General features: G+C 46.7%; 1 protein-coding gene across 1 annotated transcript in view; it reads left to right on the forward strand.

Moving 5' to 3' along the window:
* The window catches only part of CIB4 (calcium and integrin binding family member 4), a 91,882-nt gene that overhangs the window by 61,636 nt on the left and 9,499 nt on the right, over positions 1–20,747 (forward strand). Inside the window, exons 5-6 of the mRNA XM_060169874.1 lie at positions 3,296–3,436; positions 18,376–18,517. Coding sequence (XP_060025857.1) covers positions 3,296–3,436; positions 18,376–18,517 — 283 coding nt within the window. The remainder of the gene's footprint in view (positions 1–3,295; positions 3,437–18,375; positions 18,518–20,747) is intronic.

A 20,747-nucleotide genomic window follows, 5' to 3' on the forward strand; every position in this document is an offset into this window, starting at 1 on the left:
CGCACAGACACCAGCAGCCTTGGGCGCGTCGCTGCTCTTCTCGGGGCCTCAGTTTCCTCACCTTCCAAACGGATGCGTAATGCCTCCCTCACAGGTAGTTAGGAAAGCCTGGGCGGTAGGGGGAGAGCGCTTCATGCTGGTTTTAGCTTTTCCCTCCTCTGGCTGACTGGCCGTGGGCCAACTCCCTCCTCCTTGGCCTCAACTTTCTATCTAGACTCCAGGGCAAGTCACAGGAGTGCCCCTAAGCTGGGGGCCACGGGGCTGGAGGGAGCCTGTGGGATGGCCAAGGGCAGCCCTTCCCCCAGTGCACCCCAATGGATGATTCTGTACTTGCAGAGGCCTCTGGTTCGTACCTCTAGAAGGAGGCGATGTGTAGCCCTCTCCCTGCTCGCCTGGGTGCAATTTGCTCGACCCATGTTTCACATTGTGGCAGGGGGCAAGGGGCGGGGAGCGGAACTGGAGAGCGTTTGATGTTCATTTGTACGGAGCTTGACCATCCCCTACCGCCTCACATGTCGCATCTTATTGGACCCTGTCGCTGACCCTGGGAGGTAGCTATGGTGACTGTCTGCAGTTCAAAGCAGAATCAAACCAGGACCGTTGACCTCAAGTCCTACTCGCTTTGCTTCTTATCACATCTCTTCTGAGAGGTATTTCTCATCCAGCCACACCCACCTAGGCCTTTAATTCATTCTGTCGATGATCCATGTTTCTCCCAAATTTCAAATCTCCTAAGAGCACTGGCGAGGCAGTGGCCCCGTGGAGGGAGAGTGAACTCCAGAACGAGGCGGGCCTGAGTCTGAAGGCTTCAGGGCGAGTCACTCAACTCCTCAGAGCCTCGACTTCCTAACCTTTGAGATGGGAAGGACGAGCCCCCTTTTAGGGCATCGGGATCCGCTGAGACGCGGGCCCAGCCCTCTCCAGGTACATACACCATCCCATCGCTCTCCCCGTGCGCGCTACCTGGGAGTCAAGACGAGGTTGACCAGCGCGTTGCTGGAGGAGAAAGCGGAGGCCGTGGCAGGTGGAGGGCCTGTCGGTGGCAGAGCCAGCAGTGGCCGGGCAGGGACCAGGTGCCCCGAGTGCACCGACCAGCTCCGCTGGGCTCTGCCCACTGGGAAAGGCATTCACGTGGCTGAGGTGAGAAGTGAACCCGGGCTTCCTTCCAGAGGTGGTGTCTCCTCCCTCCCCACAGCAGGTGACACTGATGGGATCATTTTGAAAGTAGAGCTCACACCCGAATTCCCCAGTGGCCCAGAGGGAACAGGCTGCAGTGGGCTTGGGGACATGCTTGTCCAGCACCTTGGTCCCAGGCCTGCGCTCTCAGAGCACAAGATAAACAAACCCCATCTCAGCTTTTCAAGAGTCCTGGTCCCCAGGGCCCTTCTCAGCCTGCTGGCTTGAGGCTTTATTCCACTCATGTCTTTTCTGATAACTTCATTTGTGGCCCCAGAGACCTCAGGCTTGTTTAAAAATAGAAAAATAAACAACATTGTTCCTGCAGTGTCCCCACCCCGCTTCGGGCCTCCTAATGAGGTGCTGGCTGCGCTGGCGGGGGCTCTGTTCCCAGGATTTTCAACCCCCTGCAGGCCTTGGGCCCCTGCTGCCTCTGCTTCCCAGCGGCACGGGTGTGGGGGAGGGCTGGTGCCGCCTGCCTGGAGCTCTAGGCCAGCACGGCTCCGCACAGCTGGACCCATTCACCCAGGCAGAAGGCCAGGTCGGGCCCCTTGCAGGCCCAGCCACAGAAGGCCCTGCGAGGGAGCTTCCCCTCTTCTTAGCTCTGGCCTCAGCCCCTAACAGAACACAGGCGCCTTCTGTGTGCTGGGCACTGGATGAGGCCCCCAGGATGCAGCCCCTCAAGTCTCCCAGGCACATCAGGCTTGTTGTTCAAAGTTCTGGACTGGAGTTTTCCTTCTGTGTGTGACCTCAGTTTTCCCCACGTGAAAAATGGACCTAATGACAGCAGCCCTGCCTACCTCGGAGGGTTTGTATGCAGCCTGCGTGAGAAGATGCTAAAATGCAACAGGCAGGTGGATGGGATTTCAGGCAGCTTCAGAGAGGAATAGCACCTGCAGGCAGGGAGCGTCTGTGCCCCTCTGAGTGGTGGGACCCCTCTGAGTCTTTTCTTTCTTTAATTTTTAATTAATGTAGAGTTGATTTACAGTGTTGTGTTAGTTTCTGCTGTACAGCAAAGTGATTCAGGTATACATATATATGTGTGTATATATATTATTGTTCATATTTTTTTCCATTATGGTGTATTACAGGATAGTGAATATAGTTCCCTCTGCAATATAGGAGGACCTTGTTGTTTATCCATCCTATATATAAGAGTTTGCATCTGCTAACCTCAAACTCCCAGTCCCTCCCTCTCCCACCCCCATCCCTTGACAATCACAGGTCGGTTCTCTATGTGTGTGAGTCTGTTTCTGTTTCACAGATATGTTTGTGTGTCTTGAATTTTAGATCCCACATATAAGTGATACCATATGGTATTTGTCTTTCTCTTTCTGACTTAACTTCATTTAGCATGATAATGTCTAGGTCCACCTGTGTTGCTGCAAATGGCTTTAATTCATTCTTTTTCATGGCTGAGTAGCATTCCTTTATATATATATATATACATATATATACCCCACATCCTTATGCATTCATCTGTCAACATTTAGGTCACTTCCATGTCTTGGCTATCGTCAACTGGGATTGCTGAGTGGCATTGCTGGATCATATGGTAGCTCTATTTTTAGTGTTTTGAGGAACCTCCGTACTGTTCTCCATAGTGACTGCACCACTTTACATTCCCACCAACAGTGCAAGAGGGTTCCACATGGGGAGTCTTTAAACACGAGCATCAACCTCACACCAGGGTTTAGATGGACGGGAGCAGTGTCCCTGGATAGCCACTAGGCTGGTGGAGGGACCCAAAGCCACACCACTGGGTAGGTGGCTAAGAAATGGGGGTGTTTCCCTTGAAGAAAGACTCGGGAGGACATAACCCTCTTTACGAATTTGCTGGAGGGTGAAGGAGGAATTAGATGGGCTCCGAGGGTAACCCTAAGGTGCGAGGGAAAAGTGACCCTGGGGCTAAAATTCCTAGACAGATCGCACTCTTGGAAACAAGACTAGGCTCATCCTGGGATGAAGTGCCGGGGGACCAGGCTTCAGCTGTGGGTGGGCCGCTTGCCCAGGAAGTTGACGCAGAGACAGTGTCCTTCCATGGGCTGAAAGTCTCTGCATTCTGAGCCCCGGCCAGGCTCTGTGAGAGGAGTCACCCACCTCCCTCTTTCTCCCTGAGGCCAAATGCCAGAGGAAGCGCTCCCAGCAGGCTGACCCAGCGCTGAGGGGAACTGAAGCAGCTGCCGTGACCCAGACGCCACTTCTCAGGCAGCAGAAAGGGAGAACATCAGAAACAGGCTCTCTTCGGAGATGGCTGGAGGTACCCCCTTCATCCTGCCCCCCCGCTGCTCTGGATCCAGAGCCTCTCCCTTGTCCCGCCCCATGAGTACCCCCAGGACTCAAGCAGCCCTCCTCCAGGAAGGTAGTCAGCAAGAGCAGCTGGCGGGGCAGCTCTGGGTCAGGGCCCAGCTCCTGCGCTGCACAAGCTGTGCCCTGCCTGGCCAGATGCTTCTGCTGCTGTTCTCCTGGGCAAAGGGCCTCCCAGGATAGGGAAACTCACCTGGGAGAGGGGACCGAAGTGGCTCCGCCTCCGTCCTCAGATGCCATCCCGCTTAGAGAGGCCTCAGAACCAACAGGCAGAAAGAGAGGCCGGGGACCACGGTGCTTTCCCAGGCATACCAACCAAGAGGGTCGGACGGCAGCGCGAAAGAGCCGACAGTGCTCTTCAAACCCGGTACAATTATCAGGAAAAATGAAAATTGCTCACTACTTGCTAGTTACCAACCTATGGCTGCATATTTTGGGATGTATCTGGAAAGGGACAGGCAGAGACCATGAGATGACCTGGGGCCTCCTTCCACCGAACTTCCATTCTCAGGAGCATTCCCTGCCGGGCCTTGAGAAGAGCAGCCCACTGCTCTCTGGGTCTGGGAGACAAGAGTGTAGATCTGCCTGGAGTCTAGCCCTTGCCCCATAGAGAGCAAAGCAGAAAAGAGAAGCAAAGCTCTTGCTTCCAACCTCTTGGGAGGAAAAGCTTGTTTACTTGCTTAGCAAATTGTCTCTGGAACTTACTTTCTTTTTTAATTTGCTTTTTATTTATTGTTAAAATCATATGTTGACATTAAAATACATTTTCTAAAGACGAATTCCTTAGCGCCCAACATCCTAACAGAAGCTGTCAGTTTTCTATTTTCTTTTGCCACTTTTCCCCCAAGCACACTTTATTTTACATCACTGCAGACAAACAGATATGATTTTATTTTGTGCTCTTTCTCCATTAGGCCTAAGTGTTTCTTCGTGTTGCTATGTGGTCTGTGTTGGCCTCATTTTAATGGTTGCATAATTGCATTGAGTTCTGATTTACTAAACCATCCCCTCATTGCAGGCCATTAACATTGTTTCCAGGTTTGGATATATATTTTTTGATGCTATAAATAATTTTTCAATAAACTTCCTCATGTATAACTTTCCTTATTTTTTAAAAATTATTTTCCTATTTAGATTTCCAGGTTCTCCTTGGAGGCATGAGATAGATAGGGCCGTCCACTCTGGGAATCTGAACTCTGCAACCATTAAAATGATAATTATATTAACTATGTAGCAGCATGGAAAAACATTGACGTCTCATCGAGGGGGGGGCACAAAATAAAAAACTGGGCTGTTAGATATCCTTAACCCAAGTCAGTGATGAAAGATAGAGCCCTGTGACGCATCGCTAGAGACCGCTCTCCAAGTTGACATAGAGGCATAAACATCATTTTGCATGCGGGTTTTCAATAGGCACTTGTGTGTGTCGTCCAGTCCGTGTCCTCCATCCTCCATGAGGGTGTTGTGTGAGCACTTCCCCAGATGTGCGGTGCGGCGGGGGCTGCAGAACTCCCAGTGGCTCCTGTGAGCCGGCATCAGCTCATCCTGTCACACCCCCTCAAATGCCAGGATTCGCAGGACACTTTTTACCCTTCCTCTCGGTCGTCCTTGAGCCGCATCAGCACCAGCTATAAGCATGCTCTTGGCTCTCAGCCTGGACCCCTGTGGTGACCCAGGGGCTTGACATATCTGTGTGCATTTGTTTGTTTGTTTTCATTTTGATCCAGCGTCTTCCTGGAACACACTCTATGCAAAGAGCTCAGGTCTGAGGGTCAGACAGACCTGAGATCACATTCTTGTTCTTCCTCTTACTTGGTGAAGTTATAAAAGCTTTCTGCTCCTTGGTTTTCTTCATCTATACAATGAACTTAACAATATCTGCTGCTCGGGTTGATTTAAAGGATAAATGGGACAACTTACGTGCATGTGACTGACATAGCGCCTGATATACAGTAAATGTTTAACAAGCACCAGTTTCTCTCCTTCCTGCTTCTCTCCTTGGGCCCAAGGGAAAGTATGGATAAGGTGTAGTGCCCAGAGGTCTGGCCAACAGTAGGTGCTCAGTGAACACCTTGGTGATGATGAATCATGGCTGGCTGGCTGGGCCCTTAGCAGTCAAGGGCAGGCTGCTGGGGGTGGGCCGATGTTCCCAGGATACAGGGGGAAGAGCAGAATAGGAAGTTGGGGGTTTCAAAAGTCCAATAATCCAAAATATCAGGGACTGAAATAACACAGAACCTTTGAGTTGCTTTGGTTTGGATTTTCAAAGAGTCACTGGGCATCACAGGAGAGAGAGAGTAGCAGCTGCGGGTGACAGAGGGGCTGTGGTGTGAGCCCATTTCAGTTTATATCAGTTGATTCAAAGTGAGGGGCAAAATAGATCAACTGTTGTCACTTAGATGTATTAACAAAAGAGAAATTGTCATCTTGATGCAAAGATACACATTTTACAGAGTTCACAGGGGAACATGTTCCCAGGGTGCCTGGGGTGAGTGTCCCCAAACAGCTGCAAAGCAGCCCCGACAACATCTGAGGAGCCCTCCTGCTTATAGACAGGAAGGCAGCTTATAAACAGCGGGCCGGCACCAGGAGGGCCCCCAGCCAGGGCAGCCCTGCCGCCCCATTCCCGCTCCCATGAGAAGCAGAGTGGCTCCCGATCTGGGCTCTTCTCTGAACTGTCTTCTGCCTGGTCTGCCCTGGGGTGACATCATCGCCTTAGTCACCGCTCCCCGCTCTGCACAACCTGCCTTTAAAGTACAGGTACAGATTGTGTTTTAACGGGTTTTCATATTGGCTGTTGGGAACTTTGTTTGCTTTTTCCACAGAAAAATAGCAATTTTTTTCTTGTTATCCTAGTAATTCCATAAAGCAGCAAAGCTAGAGGACTGAACCAGGGAGTCGTTCATTCAACAATAGCACTTTATTTGGTGCTCTGGTAGAAGTGGTTTCCATCAGAAGGGCTAAGGTGGTAAATGGAAACATTTCCTAAATAAATCTGGCAGAAATTGGACGAGGGAAGTTAGAGAGAAAACAGTTAAAGGACATGCTTGTAGCAGAGACAGTTTGTCACAGGTGGAGGTGACTGTGAGCGATGAGAGAGCAGGCGAGGGAGGCCCACGTGGGTTGGGGTGATGTAACTTGTCTGCCTCTGCAGGGCCCGGCCACAGCCTCTTAGCTGCGGGGAGGGGCGGGTGGAGGGAAGTTAGAGGGAGCAGAAGGGAGCTTTGTGAGGTGTCTGCAAAACACGTGTTTTCAGGCTGGGTGTTTGCCCTGGAGCGAGGCTAGAGGTTGCCCGTGCTGTACACCCCTACCCCGGTCTTTGCTGGGTGGGAAGCTGTGTCCTGGAAGGGACAGTACGGGGCAGGGGAGTGGGGTAGACAGCATCCGATGTCACGTCTCTGCCATCTATTAGCACTGTGACTTTGACCAGGTCACTTAGTGTAGTACGTGGGTAGCTTACTAAGGCACAGATCCTTGGGCCCTGCCCCTAGAGGTACCGACTCAAAGCCACTGGTGGGTTAAGGAAGGTGAATTTCGATTAAAGCTCCCTGTGGGACTCAGCTGCACAGCCGGTGTGTTAACTTCTCTGTGATTCCTTATCGTCAACTGCAAAAGGAGGTTACGCCGAGGTCAGCACTCAACACGTTAGCCCCCTTCTTGCCCTTTTTCTCACCAAAGCTGCTCTCCTTTGAGTTCCCTGGAGATTTCACTTGGAGGTGAGGCCTCTGGCTGTAGTCAGCAGTTGTCCCTATAGGCACCCATGGGAGCCAAAACTAACATTTCTGTGCCCATCGGCAGGCAGGGTCAGCAACTGGCAACACTTGGGAGCTTTAAATCCATAGCCCTGCCAGTCCCTGGGGGTGCTGGTGATGCAGAGGGGGGGACAGTGAAGTTGGGTGGAGAGAATTACTGATGATAAAGTTTATTGGGGTCCTGCCAGCACAAGGTGTTTGGCAAATATGATTTCATTTGATCCCCATAAAACCCCATGAGCAAAGTTATGATTCTGCCCATTTTACAGATGGGGAAAAGGGGAGGCTCAACGATCTGCCCAAGTGCACACAGGTTGTCTTGGCATTCTCGTTACCCAAGAACTTGAATATTGTTTAATGTGTTGTAAGACACTGTAGAGTTGATCTCAAGCTGTTAAAATGCTAATGTACAGATGTGAATAGACACTTCTCTGTAATGTAAGTTTTGTGTCTCCTGTAATAGGTTTGATAAATAAGTGAGGGGACAATTGGTCTTTTGCTTCTCTTTTTTTTTTTTCTTTTCTTCTTTTTCCTTTTTTGCTTGGACAAGTTACACTATTGAAAAATTGAGATCATATTAACCTCTAAGTCTGCAAGATACCAGACTCTTGTAGATGTCAAATAAAAAGTTATAACTTTATTTAGAGTCAGTCTGACTCCAGAGCCTCTGCCCCTTCCATTCCCCACCTCAAGCCTCCTACAGCACAATGCCAGGCCCCTGGGCCACCCCCAAAAACTCAGGCCTGCAGTCCCCTGAGCTCCTCCAAGCTAGCAGATGGATCCCGGAAGGATCCTCGGGGCATTGGCAAGTACCTGTGGGCCTAGAATCTGGGGAGAGATAGGTGTGGTGGGTCTGAGTTCAGGCCACGTGGTCCCATGGATGTTTAATAATATTTAACATTTTTACTGCATTTCCCCCTGATTTGTTTCATTAGCGACCCACCTCCATCTGCCAGCAGGACACATCCTCAGCCTGTCCCTGCCAACCCATCTGTCACCGGGAGACAGCTCCCTTACAGGCCTCTCTGTTTTTAGACTTCAGGAAGGTTGAACATCTGAAACATAGAGCCTGTCCCTTTCTTATAAACAACTAGCGGGAAGGATGCCTCTGGGGCTTGGCCAACAGAGTACATTCACCTAAGTGAATTTCTCATGCCCTGTGCTCCCTACCCCTAGCGTCCCTGAAATGAAAATGGCAGGCTTCTCTCCACCTGCTGAAGATCACACAGGCCAACCTGGGCCTTTGAGGATTCAGGGTCCAGGTTAAGCCCCACTGTTGCCCTCCCCTACTTAACATTTTTATCCAACTAGGTGACCCCAGGGCAGCCTAGAAGAGGAGGAGACAGCTGGGGGGCATGTGGAGAAGGAAGGGGAGGCCCTGCTGCCTTGCCTGGTTCCCTGCCCACCCACCCACCCACCCCCAGCCCACAGCACCTCCCACTGTCGCACCACATCACTCCCTACCTGGTCTGGCCTTGATTCCTGCTCTGTCTCTGTCTCCTGGCTGGTTTCTCCTCCCTGCCCTTTGTTGGTCCTACCGCCCAGCAACGTTAGCTTGTCCTAGTTCTTGTCCTTTCACCCTGCTTGGACTTGATTCAGACCTTCTCCTACCCTGTCTGTGTCTGCAGAGGTTTCTTTAAGTGCCTAGCCTGTGTCCCGTGGAAGACAGAGGTGGCGTCTCCAGCACTTTGGGGGCCCCAGGACCTGGGTCAGTACCTGGCACACAGTAACTCACCTATGCATTTGCTACAATGGCTTAAAATTCAGGCCACGAGCCTGTGTCTCATCCCTAGCTGAGGAAGCCACATCCTTCAGTTCTGCTGGTTTGTCCTCTGAGCAACTGCCAACTGGCATGGGCATGGGACTCAGGGTAATGCCTCAAACCCTGCCTGCTCTGCATGTGCAAGAATGCGATTTTGAGAACTTTTCTTGGGAAAAAAAATGCATACCCAGTGCAGTTAAGAGTAGTACTGTAGACAAAGCACTGACTTAGGAGCTTTCCTCCTCCTTCTCTGGGCTTGAGTGTCCTCTCTTTGTGAAACGTAATGGTAATAGCTATCCTGCCACCTGCCTGTGAGACAGTCACAGCCTAACTCAACACCTTGCACACAGTAGGCGCTCACTCACGTTTGGTTTGGGAACTGACTGCATGACTCCAACTCAATACTGCCACCTTCTGGTAGAGTTACTCTAGTGCTGAAGGGTGACTCGGTTCAGACCCAGAACTAGGAATTCCTCCTGGGCAACAGGGTTGAAGGAAGAGAAGCCCTCCAGTTCAGCCCAGAAGCTCCATCCACCTGTGGCTTCCAATGCTCCAGGTGACAAGCTCATCCATTTCCCAAGGGGCAGCCACTTCCCAGGTAGCACAGGATTACAACGGGCTCCATCATCCACCAGATGATAGACCCGGAACTCCTGACTCTCTCTCTTTTCCCCCAGTGACCAACTCCCACCATTGGATAAGGGCCTTTTTTTTTTTTGAAATAAACATTTAAGTCCTTTCTTTTTTAATAGAAGTACTTAATGCTGTTCATTTTCCTGTACACACTGCTTTCACTGAATACCACAAATTTTGATAGGTTGTGTTTTCATTTTTATTTAGTTCAAATTATTTTCTAATTTCCCTTGTAATCTCTTTGACTTTTTCCAAGATATCTTTCTAATTTATTGATTTTGATTTATTGATTTTCTAATTTATTGATATTGATTTCTAATTTAATGTTGTGGTCAGAGCATATTTTGTGTGATTTAAATCCTCTTAACTTTATTGAGACTTGCTGTAAGACCCAGAATATGGTCTATCTTGGTAAATGTTCCAAGTGCATTTGAAAAAAATGTGTGTACTACTGTGCTGGGTGAAGTGTTCTATCAAATGTCAAGTAAGTCAAGTTGGTTGATAGTCCTTTCAAGTCTTTTATATTCTTAATGACTTTTTTCTCTATTATTCTATCAGTTACTGACAGAGGAATGTTTAAACTTCCAGCTATGTAATTGGATTTGTCTCTTTGAAAGAGTTTAAAATGAGAAAAAGATCTTTTATATTTACTTAGATATTTATCACTTCTGGTGTCCTTCATTGCTTCGTGTAGATCCAAGTTTCTTCTGGTATTTTCTTCTCCCTGAAGGACTTCTTTTAATATTTTTTTAGCTCTGGTCTTCTGCTGATGAATTCTCTAAGCTTTTGTTTGTCTGGGGGAAGAAGAAAGTCCTTTGCCCTTAGGTTTGAAAGATATTTTTGCTGGGTATAGAATAATTGGATGAGAGCCTTTTTTCTTTCTCTCTGAGAGTATCACTCCATGTCTTTTGACTTGCTTAGTTTCTGACAACAAATCTAGAGTCTTTTTTTTTTTTTTTGGCTGCGTTGGCTCTTTGTTGCTGAGCGGGGGCCTTCTCTAGTTGCAGCTAGTGGGGGCTACTCTTTGTTGTGGTGCACGGGCTTCTCATTGTGGTGGCTTCTCTTGTTGTGGAGCACGACTCTAGGCACGTGGGCTCAGTAGTTGTGGCACAACGGGCTTCAGTAGTTGTGGCTCACGGGCTCTAGAGCACAGGCCAATAGTTGTGGTGCACGGGCTTCATTGCTCCGCGGCATGTGGGATCTTCCCGGACCAGGGCTCGAACCCGTGTCCCCTGCATTGACAGGCGGATTCTTAACCACTGTGCCACCAGGGAAGCCTGAGTCATTTTTATCTTTGTTCCTCTGTATGTATGTGTCCTCCCACACCATCCCCCAATATATTTCTCTTTATTGCCGGTTTTTGGCAATTTGATTACGCTGTGCTGTGGTGTGGTTTTCTTCAAGTTTCTTCTGCTTGGGTTCTGTTGAGCTTCTTGGATCTATGGATTTATCGTTTTTCCTCACCATACTTTCCTCTACCTTCTGGAATATGTGTAGCATATTTATGATTGTTGTTTTAATATTTGCACGTGCCTATTCTGTCATTAGTGTCATTTCTGGATCTGTTTTTATTCATTGATTTTTCTACAGGTTGTGGATCTTATTTTTCTACTTTTTTGCGTGACTGGTCATTTTTTATTGGAATCTGAACATTGTAAATTTCATATTGAGGTGTTTAATGTTGTATCCACTTAACTGTTATCCAGTTTTGTTCTTGGATGCAGTCTTGTTACTTGAAATGAGTTTAATCCTTTCAAGGCTTGCTTTCAAGATTTTTAAGGCAAATACTGTATACCTTTCTTATGTAACCATGGAACACTTATCAAAACTAATAACAGGGGCTTCCCTGGTGGCGCAGTGGTTGAGAATCTGCCTGCCAATGCAGGGGACATGGGTTCGAGCCCTGGTCTGGGAAGATCCCACATGCTGCGGAGCAGCTAGGCCCGTGAGCCACAACTACTGAGCCTGCGCGTCTGGAGCCTGTGCTCCGCAACAAGAGAGGCCGCGATAGTGAGAGGCCCGCGCACTGCGATGAAGAGTGGCCCCCGCTTGCCGCAACTAGAGAAAGCCCTCGCACAGAAACGAAAACCCAACACAGCCAAAATATATATATATTTTTTTTAAAAAATTAAAATTGGTGGAACACTACTAAGTTACAAACTTTAGTTGGATTTCACCAGTTTTCTTACATTTATCTTTTATCTGCGCCAGTATCCACTCCAGGATCCTATATTACGTTTAGTCTTCCTGTCTCCTTAGTCTCTTCTGATCTGTGACAGTTCCTCCATCTTGTCTTTCATGATTTTTTGGAGAGTACTGGCCAGGTATTTTTGTAGAACCTCCCTCAATTTGTGTCTTTCAGATGTGTTCTCTTGCTTAGTCTGGGGTTATGGATTTATGCAACCAACACCACAGAAGTGAAGTACCCTTCTCATCACATCGTATCAGGGGACACATAATATCAATACAATCAATCACCAGGGATGTTAACTTTCATCACTTAGTTACGGTGATGTTTCCAGGTTTCACCACTGTAAAGTCCCTTAGTGCACAGAGCTGGACAATATACGTGTATATAGTAACCCATGTATGCTAAGCACGAATATTTATTTCTATATCTATCCTTCTATCCATCTATCTAGATACCCATGAGTTCCTACTCATTAGTCTCTGACTAATCTAGCACTCCCTCTCTTGCTTATTTGTAAGTTATTTGCAACTGTAAAGAGCCCTTTTTGACTATGCACTTGCTGGAGAAATGGTGAGGAGATGTTTTTAAGCTAAGTCCAAATATTTTCCCTCTGACTTTCATATTCAGATCAAATTTCTTGTTCAATAACTTTGAGAAGACCTTTTTGAAAAAGCTTAGTTTTTTTGGCAGGGACTGAAATCTTTTTATTTACAAAGTGTAGTTTGTGTTTCCAAAAACATCACCAGCATTTGGGGTTTATTTTCGCCTTCTTTAGTTTTGTCATGCCTAGATGGGGATTGCACTGCCGTTACCTGGATACATTTCTATGCTGACATGTTTATATTCCCTTGTTCAGAACACCTTCATGCTAGGGTATATGTTATTCTTGAAACGGGAAGTGTTAGTTTGTCAATTGTCATCATCTTCCTCTGGAGGACTGAAGACTTCTAAATGAGTGTGAAATTTTATGCAGACTATAACTCTCTGGATGGGTCCCAAATTTTATCGGTTCAGATTTCAGATTATTAAAGTAATAGCAACAAAACTCTGGAATACTGTAAACTGGAACTGTGCTCTTTTTTTTTTTTTTTTTTTTTGCGGTACGCGGGCCTCTCACCGCTGTGGCCTCTCCCATCGCCGAGCACAGGCTCCGGACGCGCAGGCTCAGCGGCCATGGCTCGCGGGCCCAGCCGCTCCGCGTCATGTGGGATCTTCCCGGACCAGGGCACGAACCCGTGTCCCCTGCATCGGCAGGCGGACTCTCAACCACTGCACCACCAGGGAAGCCCGGATCTGTGCTCTTTAATGAGCCTTGCTCCCTTTCCTGCCTCTTTCCAGCTGTTCTTCTGTCTGCTGGTGGCTGGGCTGGACCGGAGGATTCTGGCTGAGCTGGCGCTTGGCTCCGGGTGGAGAGATGGGAGAGGCACAGAGGCAGCCTCCCCTGGGCCCTTAAAACTCTCCCTGCAACACCATCAGCAGCCCTCTGCAGGGAGCTGCATGTGTGCCAGGGACGCCTGGTCACAGGGGCAGTCAGCGCCTTGGGATCTCCCTCTGGGAAGCGAGCCGCCGGAAACCTGGGGGAAGGGAACTTGGCGTTGTTGGACCAGAGACGGGCTTGGGACACTCCTGGCAGGTGCCCGCCGGGCCTCACAAAGAACTCTACCGGTCACCGCAGCCTCCAGGGCCCGGACACAGCTCTGGCCCTCGCGCTGCAGCCAATACCTGCCCTGCTCCTCACTCTGGTTCCTCCAGCATTCCCCAGCCTGATGGCCCCATGCTGCCTTCCCCTTCCCCTCTGGGCTTCTCCCTCCTTCAGCATTTGCTCCTGTCACCCTAGAGCTCTCAGAGGCCAGGGGCCAGTTCTTTGACTTCAATCTGGGCTCCATTTTTGCCCTTCTTGTCAAAAAAGGTTTTTCAGGTCATACGCTTGGCCTCATCACCACCTTTCTCTTTTGATAGTTATGTGGCACAAGGCACTGAGGTGGGAACTGTACCAGGCAGGTTCAGAAGACCTGAGTCCTGGGCTCCCACTCGCTTGCTGAATGACCTTGGGCAAGTCAGCCCCCCACCCAGGTCCTCATTTCCACATCTGTGACATGAGGGGGTTAGTCTAGATCAGAAACCTCCAGACATTTCTGATCACGCATTCCCAGCAATAAAAAAATACGGAGCATGCACCCATAATAAGCATATATTCACTTATAAACTCTATACCCTTACTACGAGACTAATATGTTATGAAATAAACATGCAAAATAAAAAGTTAAAATTAAAGATTACGTAAAATATTTTTTACATAAATTCTCCTTTATTTTCTATAACAAAATTTCCTCCTTTCACAATTTTATTGTTTGCTTATAATTAATAACAACAGTGTCAGGGAAAGCCATGTGATTGGATATGCTTCATTTCTCTTTGAAATCTTGCTTTAACCCTTTGAGATAGAGCCGTTTAGAAATCTGGTCTAGCTGAGTTTGTTTTCAATGGCTGTTGTAGTTGATCCGAAGAGAAGAGATACATTATTTGCTATATTAAATTACAGTACTTATTTTCAATCCCATCCACCAATTAAAGGCTTTTGATTGAAATTAAGCTAGCAGATGTCCATCCTCCATTACATTAGTCAGCGGCTCTTACAAGATAATTGGAAAGCGTTGCGTTTTTATATTTTTAACAAATGGACTCAAACTCCACTCTTCATTTGGATCATTTTCAAAGAGATTAGAAAAATCTGTTTCTAATATTTTTCAGGTATGCAGACAGAAGCATCTTTATAGGTGAGATCACATGTTTTCAGCAACAAAAATTTCATTTTCAAAACGTTCTCTCCAAAGCATGAGTTTCTTTGGAAAAGCAAATACCTTCTCACGCACTGTTAAAATAAGTCACCTTTACCTTGAAGAGTCAGAAGAATTTGAATTCATATTTTGGTGGATATCTCTGAAGTAGCAAACTGTCAACAGCCACTTATCATAAAAAGCTCAGCAAATTTAGAACTCTTGTCTTTTTGTACAAGAATAAATCCTCTTCATGTTCGATGGCTATTTTAAGTGCTCTGCCAATAGATAAGCAGCAAACCTCCGTGTGGTTCAAAAGATTTTCATAGTCACTTTCTTTCTGATTACAAATCATTTTATAAGTTTTACTATATTTTAAACTCCTTAAAAAAAAAAAACCAATCACATCAATGCATCCTACAGCACTCACGTACTTCTGGATCTAAGTTCTTCACTACAGTAGCCTGAAGGGAATGCTGCAGGGAGTAGTTACACATGTATCAACATCATTGCACCCTTACCCAGAATCCATTTGCATCAGGAAGCAGCCACTCCATCAGTGATTACACTCAGACAAATCTTCCCATAAATGGTGTCTTTATTAAGGAAGTAATGTACTGTTCAGTCTACATTGTCTCTTTCCTTTAGTGACTCACAGAAATGTGGTTCTTCATGTGTTTCATTATTGAAACAGAATCTAGGGAAACCATGTTAGAAACAGCTGTACTTTTCTTCAACTATTTAGCAAATTTTCCACAGTGTGAATTTTGCTCTAATGCATATTTCTGTCACCTTCAGCAGGATTTTCTCTGCGCCTTCCAACAGAATCTGTGGTCACCGTGTTCTGTTCATGTACTGTTCTTGCTACCAGCAGGTACCACACCAACAGCTGGCTTCCCAATCTCTGTGAAACAAGGTGTGTGTGTGTGTGTGCGCGCGCAGGTGGATAACAGTTACGTGACAGGGGTCTAAGGGGGAGTGAATTGATTTCCTGGTAATTATTCTCCCCTCCCCCATCACTCCCAGCAAAGCCAAGTAGTGGGGCTGCCCTGAGGGAAGGGAAGATTGGTACATCGTTCAGCGGTTGGATAGACGCTTAGGCAGTGAGCTTGTTGACCCACCTTGCACCTGTCTGAGTGCAGGAGAAGAGAACTGGAGCTGGGACTTCTCATTATGTCTGATTGAATTCTCCTTGTTTCTACCTCATAGAGAAGAGCTCACATTTTAAGGAGGAGAGGTATCTGCCCATTTTCTTGTTCACTTGGCGTTTGTGTTATGAGCATTATCTTCAATTGTGGTTTCCTTGCAGGAATCTTGTTAAGCCGCCTATCCATTTGTGAGAGTTAATTTAGTTAAAATTTGGCAAAGTTATCTGTCAAGGCACTTAGCTAGGTGGAACACATCACAGAAGACTGCCCTTAGCAGGATTCATCTAAGGCAGGCAAGCCAAGCTTTTCTAGGGGAGGTGGAGGTTAAAAGAGGGAGGAGACAGGAGCTGGTCCGGAAGATCTAACGGGGCAGCCTGGATTCTCCCGGACCCTGGCCACTCCTCCAACATATATGTGTGTATATAGATATATATGGGATTAATCCTGTCACCTGAGAATCCTATCTACCGTGAAGATTCCTGGGTGTACTGGTTTACTAAGGCTGCCATAACAAAGTATCACAACTATGTAGATTGAACAACAGAAATTTACTGTCTCACAGTTCTGGAGGCTGGAAGCCTGAGATCACGGTGTCTGCAGGGTTGGTTCCTCCTGAGGGCTGTGAGGAAGCATCTTTTCCGTGTCTCTCTCCTGGCTTCTGTAGTTTTCTGGCAATCGTTGGCACTCCTTGGCTTGTACACACGTCACCCCGATCTCTGCCTTCACCTTCACGTGGTGTTCTCCCTGACTGCATGTCTCTGTATTTAAATTTCCCCTTTTATAAGGACACCATTCATATTGGATGCGGGGCCCACCCTACTTCATATACGCTCATCTTAACTAATCACGTCTACAACGACCCTATTTCCAAATGAGGTCACATTCTGAGGTACTGGGGATCAGAGCTCCAACATATAAATTTGGGGGGAGCCACAATTCAATCCATAACACTGGGCTACACCCCAGACCTTCTAAATCAGGATCTCTGAGGGTGGGAGTTACAATTCATAGTTTTAAGAAGGACCTCAGATAACTTGTGTGCTCACTAAGGTTTGAGAACTGCACAGCCACGTGGGGTGATTCAGAATGTCCTCTCTCCCTTCTCAAATATATAGGAATACCAAATAAAATTAAACCATAGATTTTAACATTGTAGCTGAGTTCAAAAGAAATGAAAGAGAAATTTTCATGACCCCAAAATGGAGACATCAAAACCAGAGAACGAAGTGTTGGCTGAAGCTAGGGCAGCCCTAAGGAGTGACAGACAAGGACAGGGGCTCAGAGAGGCTGGGGACGGGGTTTAGTGAGGGAGATGATAGGGCCGTGTGTGCAGTGGAACTAGTCCTTTTGCATGAAGCCTGGAGCCTTGAAGAAATACCTTGTCAGTGAAAGGGGACTAGAAAAATCAACTAAAGATTCGTTTCAACTAACTAAAAATTTGGAATACTGAGGAACTGCTGTGTGAATTCGCAGAATCAAATAGCTTCCTTAGCTGAGATGCATCTAAGGAAAAGGAATTTTAGTTGGTGAGAAGGGAGGGATCAGAGGTCGTTTTGGAACACCAGAACAGAGCTGGGATCTGGTAAGGCCTGCCAGCAGGCAGGGTGAGTTTAGAGCAGGCACGGGCTGGGCCCCTGAGCAATTGCGGGCCAAGGAATCTTAGCAGGTGGGGGTGGATTAGAGACACAGAAAGCAGGAAGACGAGGATGCCAAAGATGGACCTGCTACTTTCAAATATTTCCAAGCTTGTTCTGTGACTTTAACTCTCATTAGATCTGCCCATCCCTTCTAACCCACAGCCCACCCCACCTGCCCATTCCTGGGGCCTGGATGGAGAGTAGCAAGGTGACCTTAGTGAGCTGCCTGTGAACGGGTTGAGAAGTGGTTGGGGTGTTTGCTTAGAACATTGTAGTACCAGCTCAGAAGGGACTGCTCATGAATGACCCTGGCCAGGCCCAATTCAGGGGAATCAGAGTTTCTAAACTCACATGACCCTTACTCATTTGGGACTCGAATGTGAGAACGAGCTGGTTTAAAAATGAAAACTGCTGTACAAATTATAATATCTGTAGACGTTATATAACAACTTACAGCTACCATCTGTTGAGTGTTATTTATTAGTCATTGTGCAATTTGAAACCTATCCTATTTAATCCTCACAACAAACCTATTAAGTAGGTATAGTATTATCCCACCCTATCTCGTAGATGAGAAATCTCAGGCCCTGGAGATTATGTAAAATAATCACTAGTAAATAGTGAAGCCAGGACTGAAGCCTGGGGCTGTCCGACTTCTACATCAATACGTTGATAGTAGGTAACTCTGGAGAGTGAATCATAAACAATTTTTATCCCATTTTTAACAACCAAAAAATGAGCCTGTGGAATGTACGTGCAGGAGATGACAGTGGGGAGAGTGATGTTAAGCGTGGTCCTTCAGCCCAGGTACCCTCCATTGTGTCCGTGGTCCTGGCTTATTGACCCAACATCTACGCCAATATTTAGGTTGCTGTTATTGTTTTCTTCTCAAACCCAGGACACTGTGCTTCTGATAGATTAACAAGACCCAGGGAGGCATGAACCTGACATGGATAAGCCTCCCTCCTCTTTTTCCTCCTCCCCACCCACAGGTCAACCCTTTCAGAGACCGAATCTGCGGAGTGTTCTCCCACGACGATGCATTCTCCTTCGAGGATGTGCGGGGCACGGCATCTGTGTTTAGCGAGCAGGCCTGCCCGAGCTTGAAGATCGAGTACGCCTTCCGCATTTACGGTGGGTGCTGTGGGGATCGAGTGGTGGGACAATTGCCATGGAATAAATACCGCAACTGGAATCCATCGACGTCAACGCATTGTTGTGATGACGTTAGTTGGGGTTTCCTTGAGTATTCAGGGGCACTGTGCTTCTCAAGTGCTGTAGACTTTTTTTAACGGTTGAGGAGTACTACTCTCACGGATTGATGACTTCCCCTCCATGCCATCAGAGGCAAATGGAGTCATTGGTGTTGATATTTCATGACCGTAGTGTGGGCAGGCCAGAGAGAGAGAGAGAGAGAGAGAAAGACAGGACTATATATGGGTATGAAGGAGTTATGTTTATTTTGAAGAAGTTAAGAGATTTAAACATTGAAACTAGTTCAGCCACTAAATAGCTAAGAAACCTTGGACACATCATTTTAATTTTTAGGGCCTCAGGTTCCTCATCTTAAAAATGAGGGGCTTGAGATCATCTCTGAGGCCCTATAGGATTTTTTGTTTCTGATCTCGTCTGGGAGCCACAAGGCTCCGCTAAAGTTCTGCTCTGTAGCAGTTTCACGAACCCTTCCTCACGAACACTTAGCACATCCAGGATCCCTGAAATTCTCAAAAGGGACCAAAAGGAAAGAAACAAAGTCTTCAGACAGACCACATGCAAGGCTTCAGGCTCATCGTGACAAATCCTTGGCCCAAAGGACTTGTACATTTAGGTTTGTATAGTTTGGCATCTCACCTGCCTTCTTTTTCTGTCAGCTCCCCCTCTGTCTCCACAGGGTGGACACCATCTTATTCCTGCCTCACCCAAGTGGAGTTGGATAGAATGGGGTGGAGGACTTTTAAACCAGATGCACCTATGAGAGCTCAGTGTTCCCATCTGTAAAAAGGGCTTAATGATATTTTTGTATCTGATATGTTCTCAAGCTTAGTATTCAGTAAACTCAAATGAAATCACAAGTTCCCCTGCTGAGAATAGCTGAGTAAGCTCCTATCATACTGTCACTTCTGCAGATAGCTACTATAAACTCTAAACGAAATATAAATATCAACTACCTGATGACACTAGAAAGCTACCAGAAGGAGAGTTGACACTTGAAAAAAGGAAATGGTACTGAATCGTTCTCCCCCTTTTAGTTTTTTACTTTTTTAGCCTGAAGGTGAGCTTCAGTAAGTGGCATCATGGACTGATAGAAACCCTGATCTCTTTCTGACTTGAAGAATCAGAGAGTTTGGGGCACTTTTCCCCTCAAAAGTGAAAAGAGAGGAGAGTCCATGAAAGAAATCCAGAAGAAGGGAGGCAAATTTTGTGTAAAAACTATGAACAAATCTCATTCTGACCTCTAAACCATATATACCAGGGCAGACTCAAAGCAACTCAGGTAAGGATAAAAGAACTGAATGGAGATTTGAGCTGCCACTGCATTTTAACAAGGTCCCTGTGTGACAGGGTTTGCAGTTTAAGTCCAATCAGTTGCCCAGTAGAATCAAAAATTCAGCACTCTTTGGAAGAATATAACAGAATCCAGAGTTTCCACATAAAGCGTTAATAATGACTAAGATACAATCCAAAATTATTCAATATATTAAATTTTTTTAATGATTCATTCTCAAGAATGGGGACTGATTCCAACATCCCAGATATTGGAATTAGCTGATAAGTGTCTTTGAACAGTTATTATAATCATGCCCAATGATGTAAGAGAAAATATGCTCCTGATGAATGGAAAGATAGGAATTCTCAGCAGAAAAAGAGAAACTATAAGGAAGAATCAAATGGAAAATACAGAACTCAAAAATAAAATATCTGAACTAAAAATCTGCTGGATGGGCTTAGCAGGAGAATCAAGATGACAGAGGAAAGAGTCAGTAAACCTGAAGATAGAGATCAACAGAAATATAATCCAATCTGAAGAACACAGAGAAAAAAATATGAAGAGAAAAAAGGAACAGAGCCTGAGGGACATGCTGGACAACAGGAAGTTCAAACATATATTTAACTGGAGTCTCAGAAGGAGAGGAGAGAATGAACAGGGCAGAAAAGATATTTGAAGAAATAATGGCCCCAAGTGTCCTAAATCTGATGACACACATTTACAATGAACATCAGGCAGGGTGAGTACAAGTGAAATCACACACCCCAACTCAGTTGGCTTAGTCCCCACCCCCATCCACTAGTCTTCCTCCTTGTTTACCCCACGTATTTCTGGGAGTCCCCAGAGAGTTTCCAAGGTGTTCAAGGAGTTCTGGTT

Source organism: Lagenorhynchus albirostris, chromosome 13 (assembly GCF_949774975.1).
Source record: "Lagenorhynchus albirostris chromosome 13, mLagAlb1.1, whole genome shotgun sequence".
Taxonomy (NCBI): domain Eukaryota; kingdom Metazoa; phylum Chordata; class Mammalia; order Artiodactyla; family Delphinidae; genus Lagenorhynchus; species Lagenorhynchus albirostris.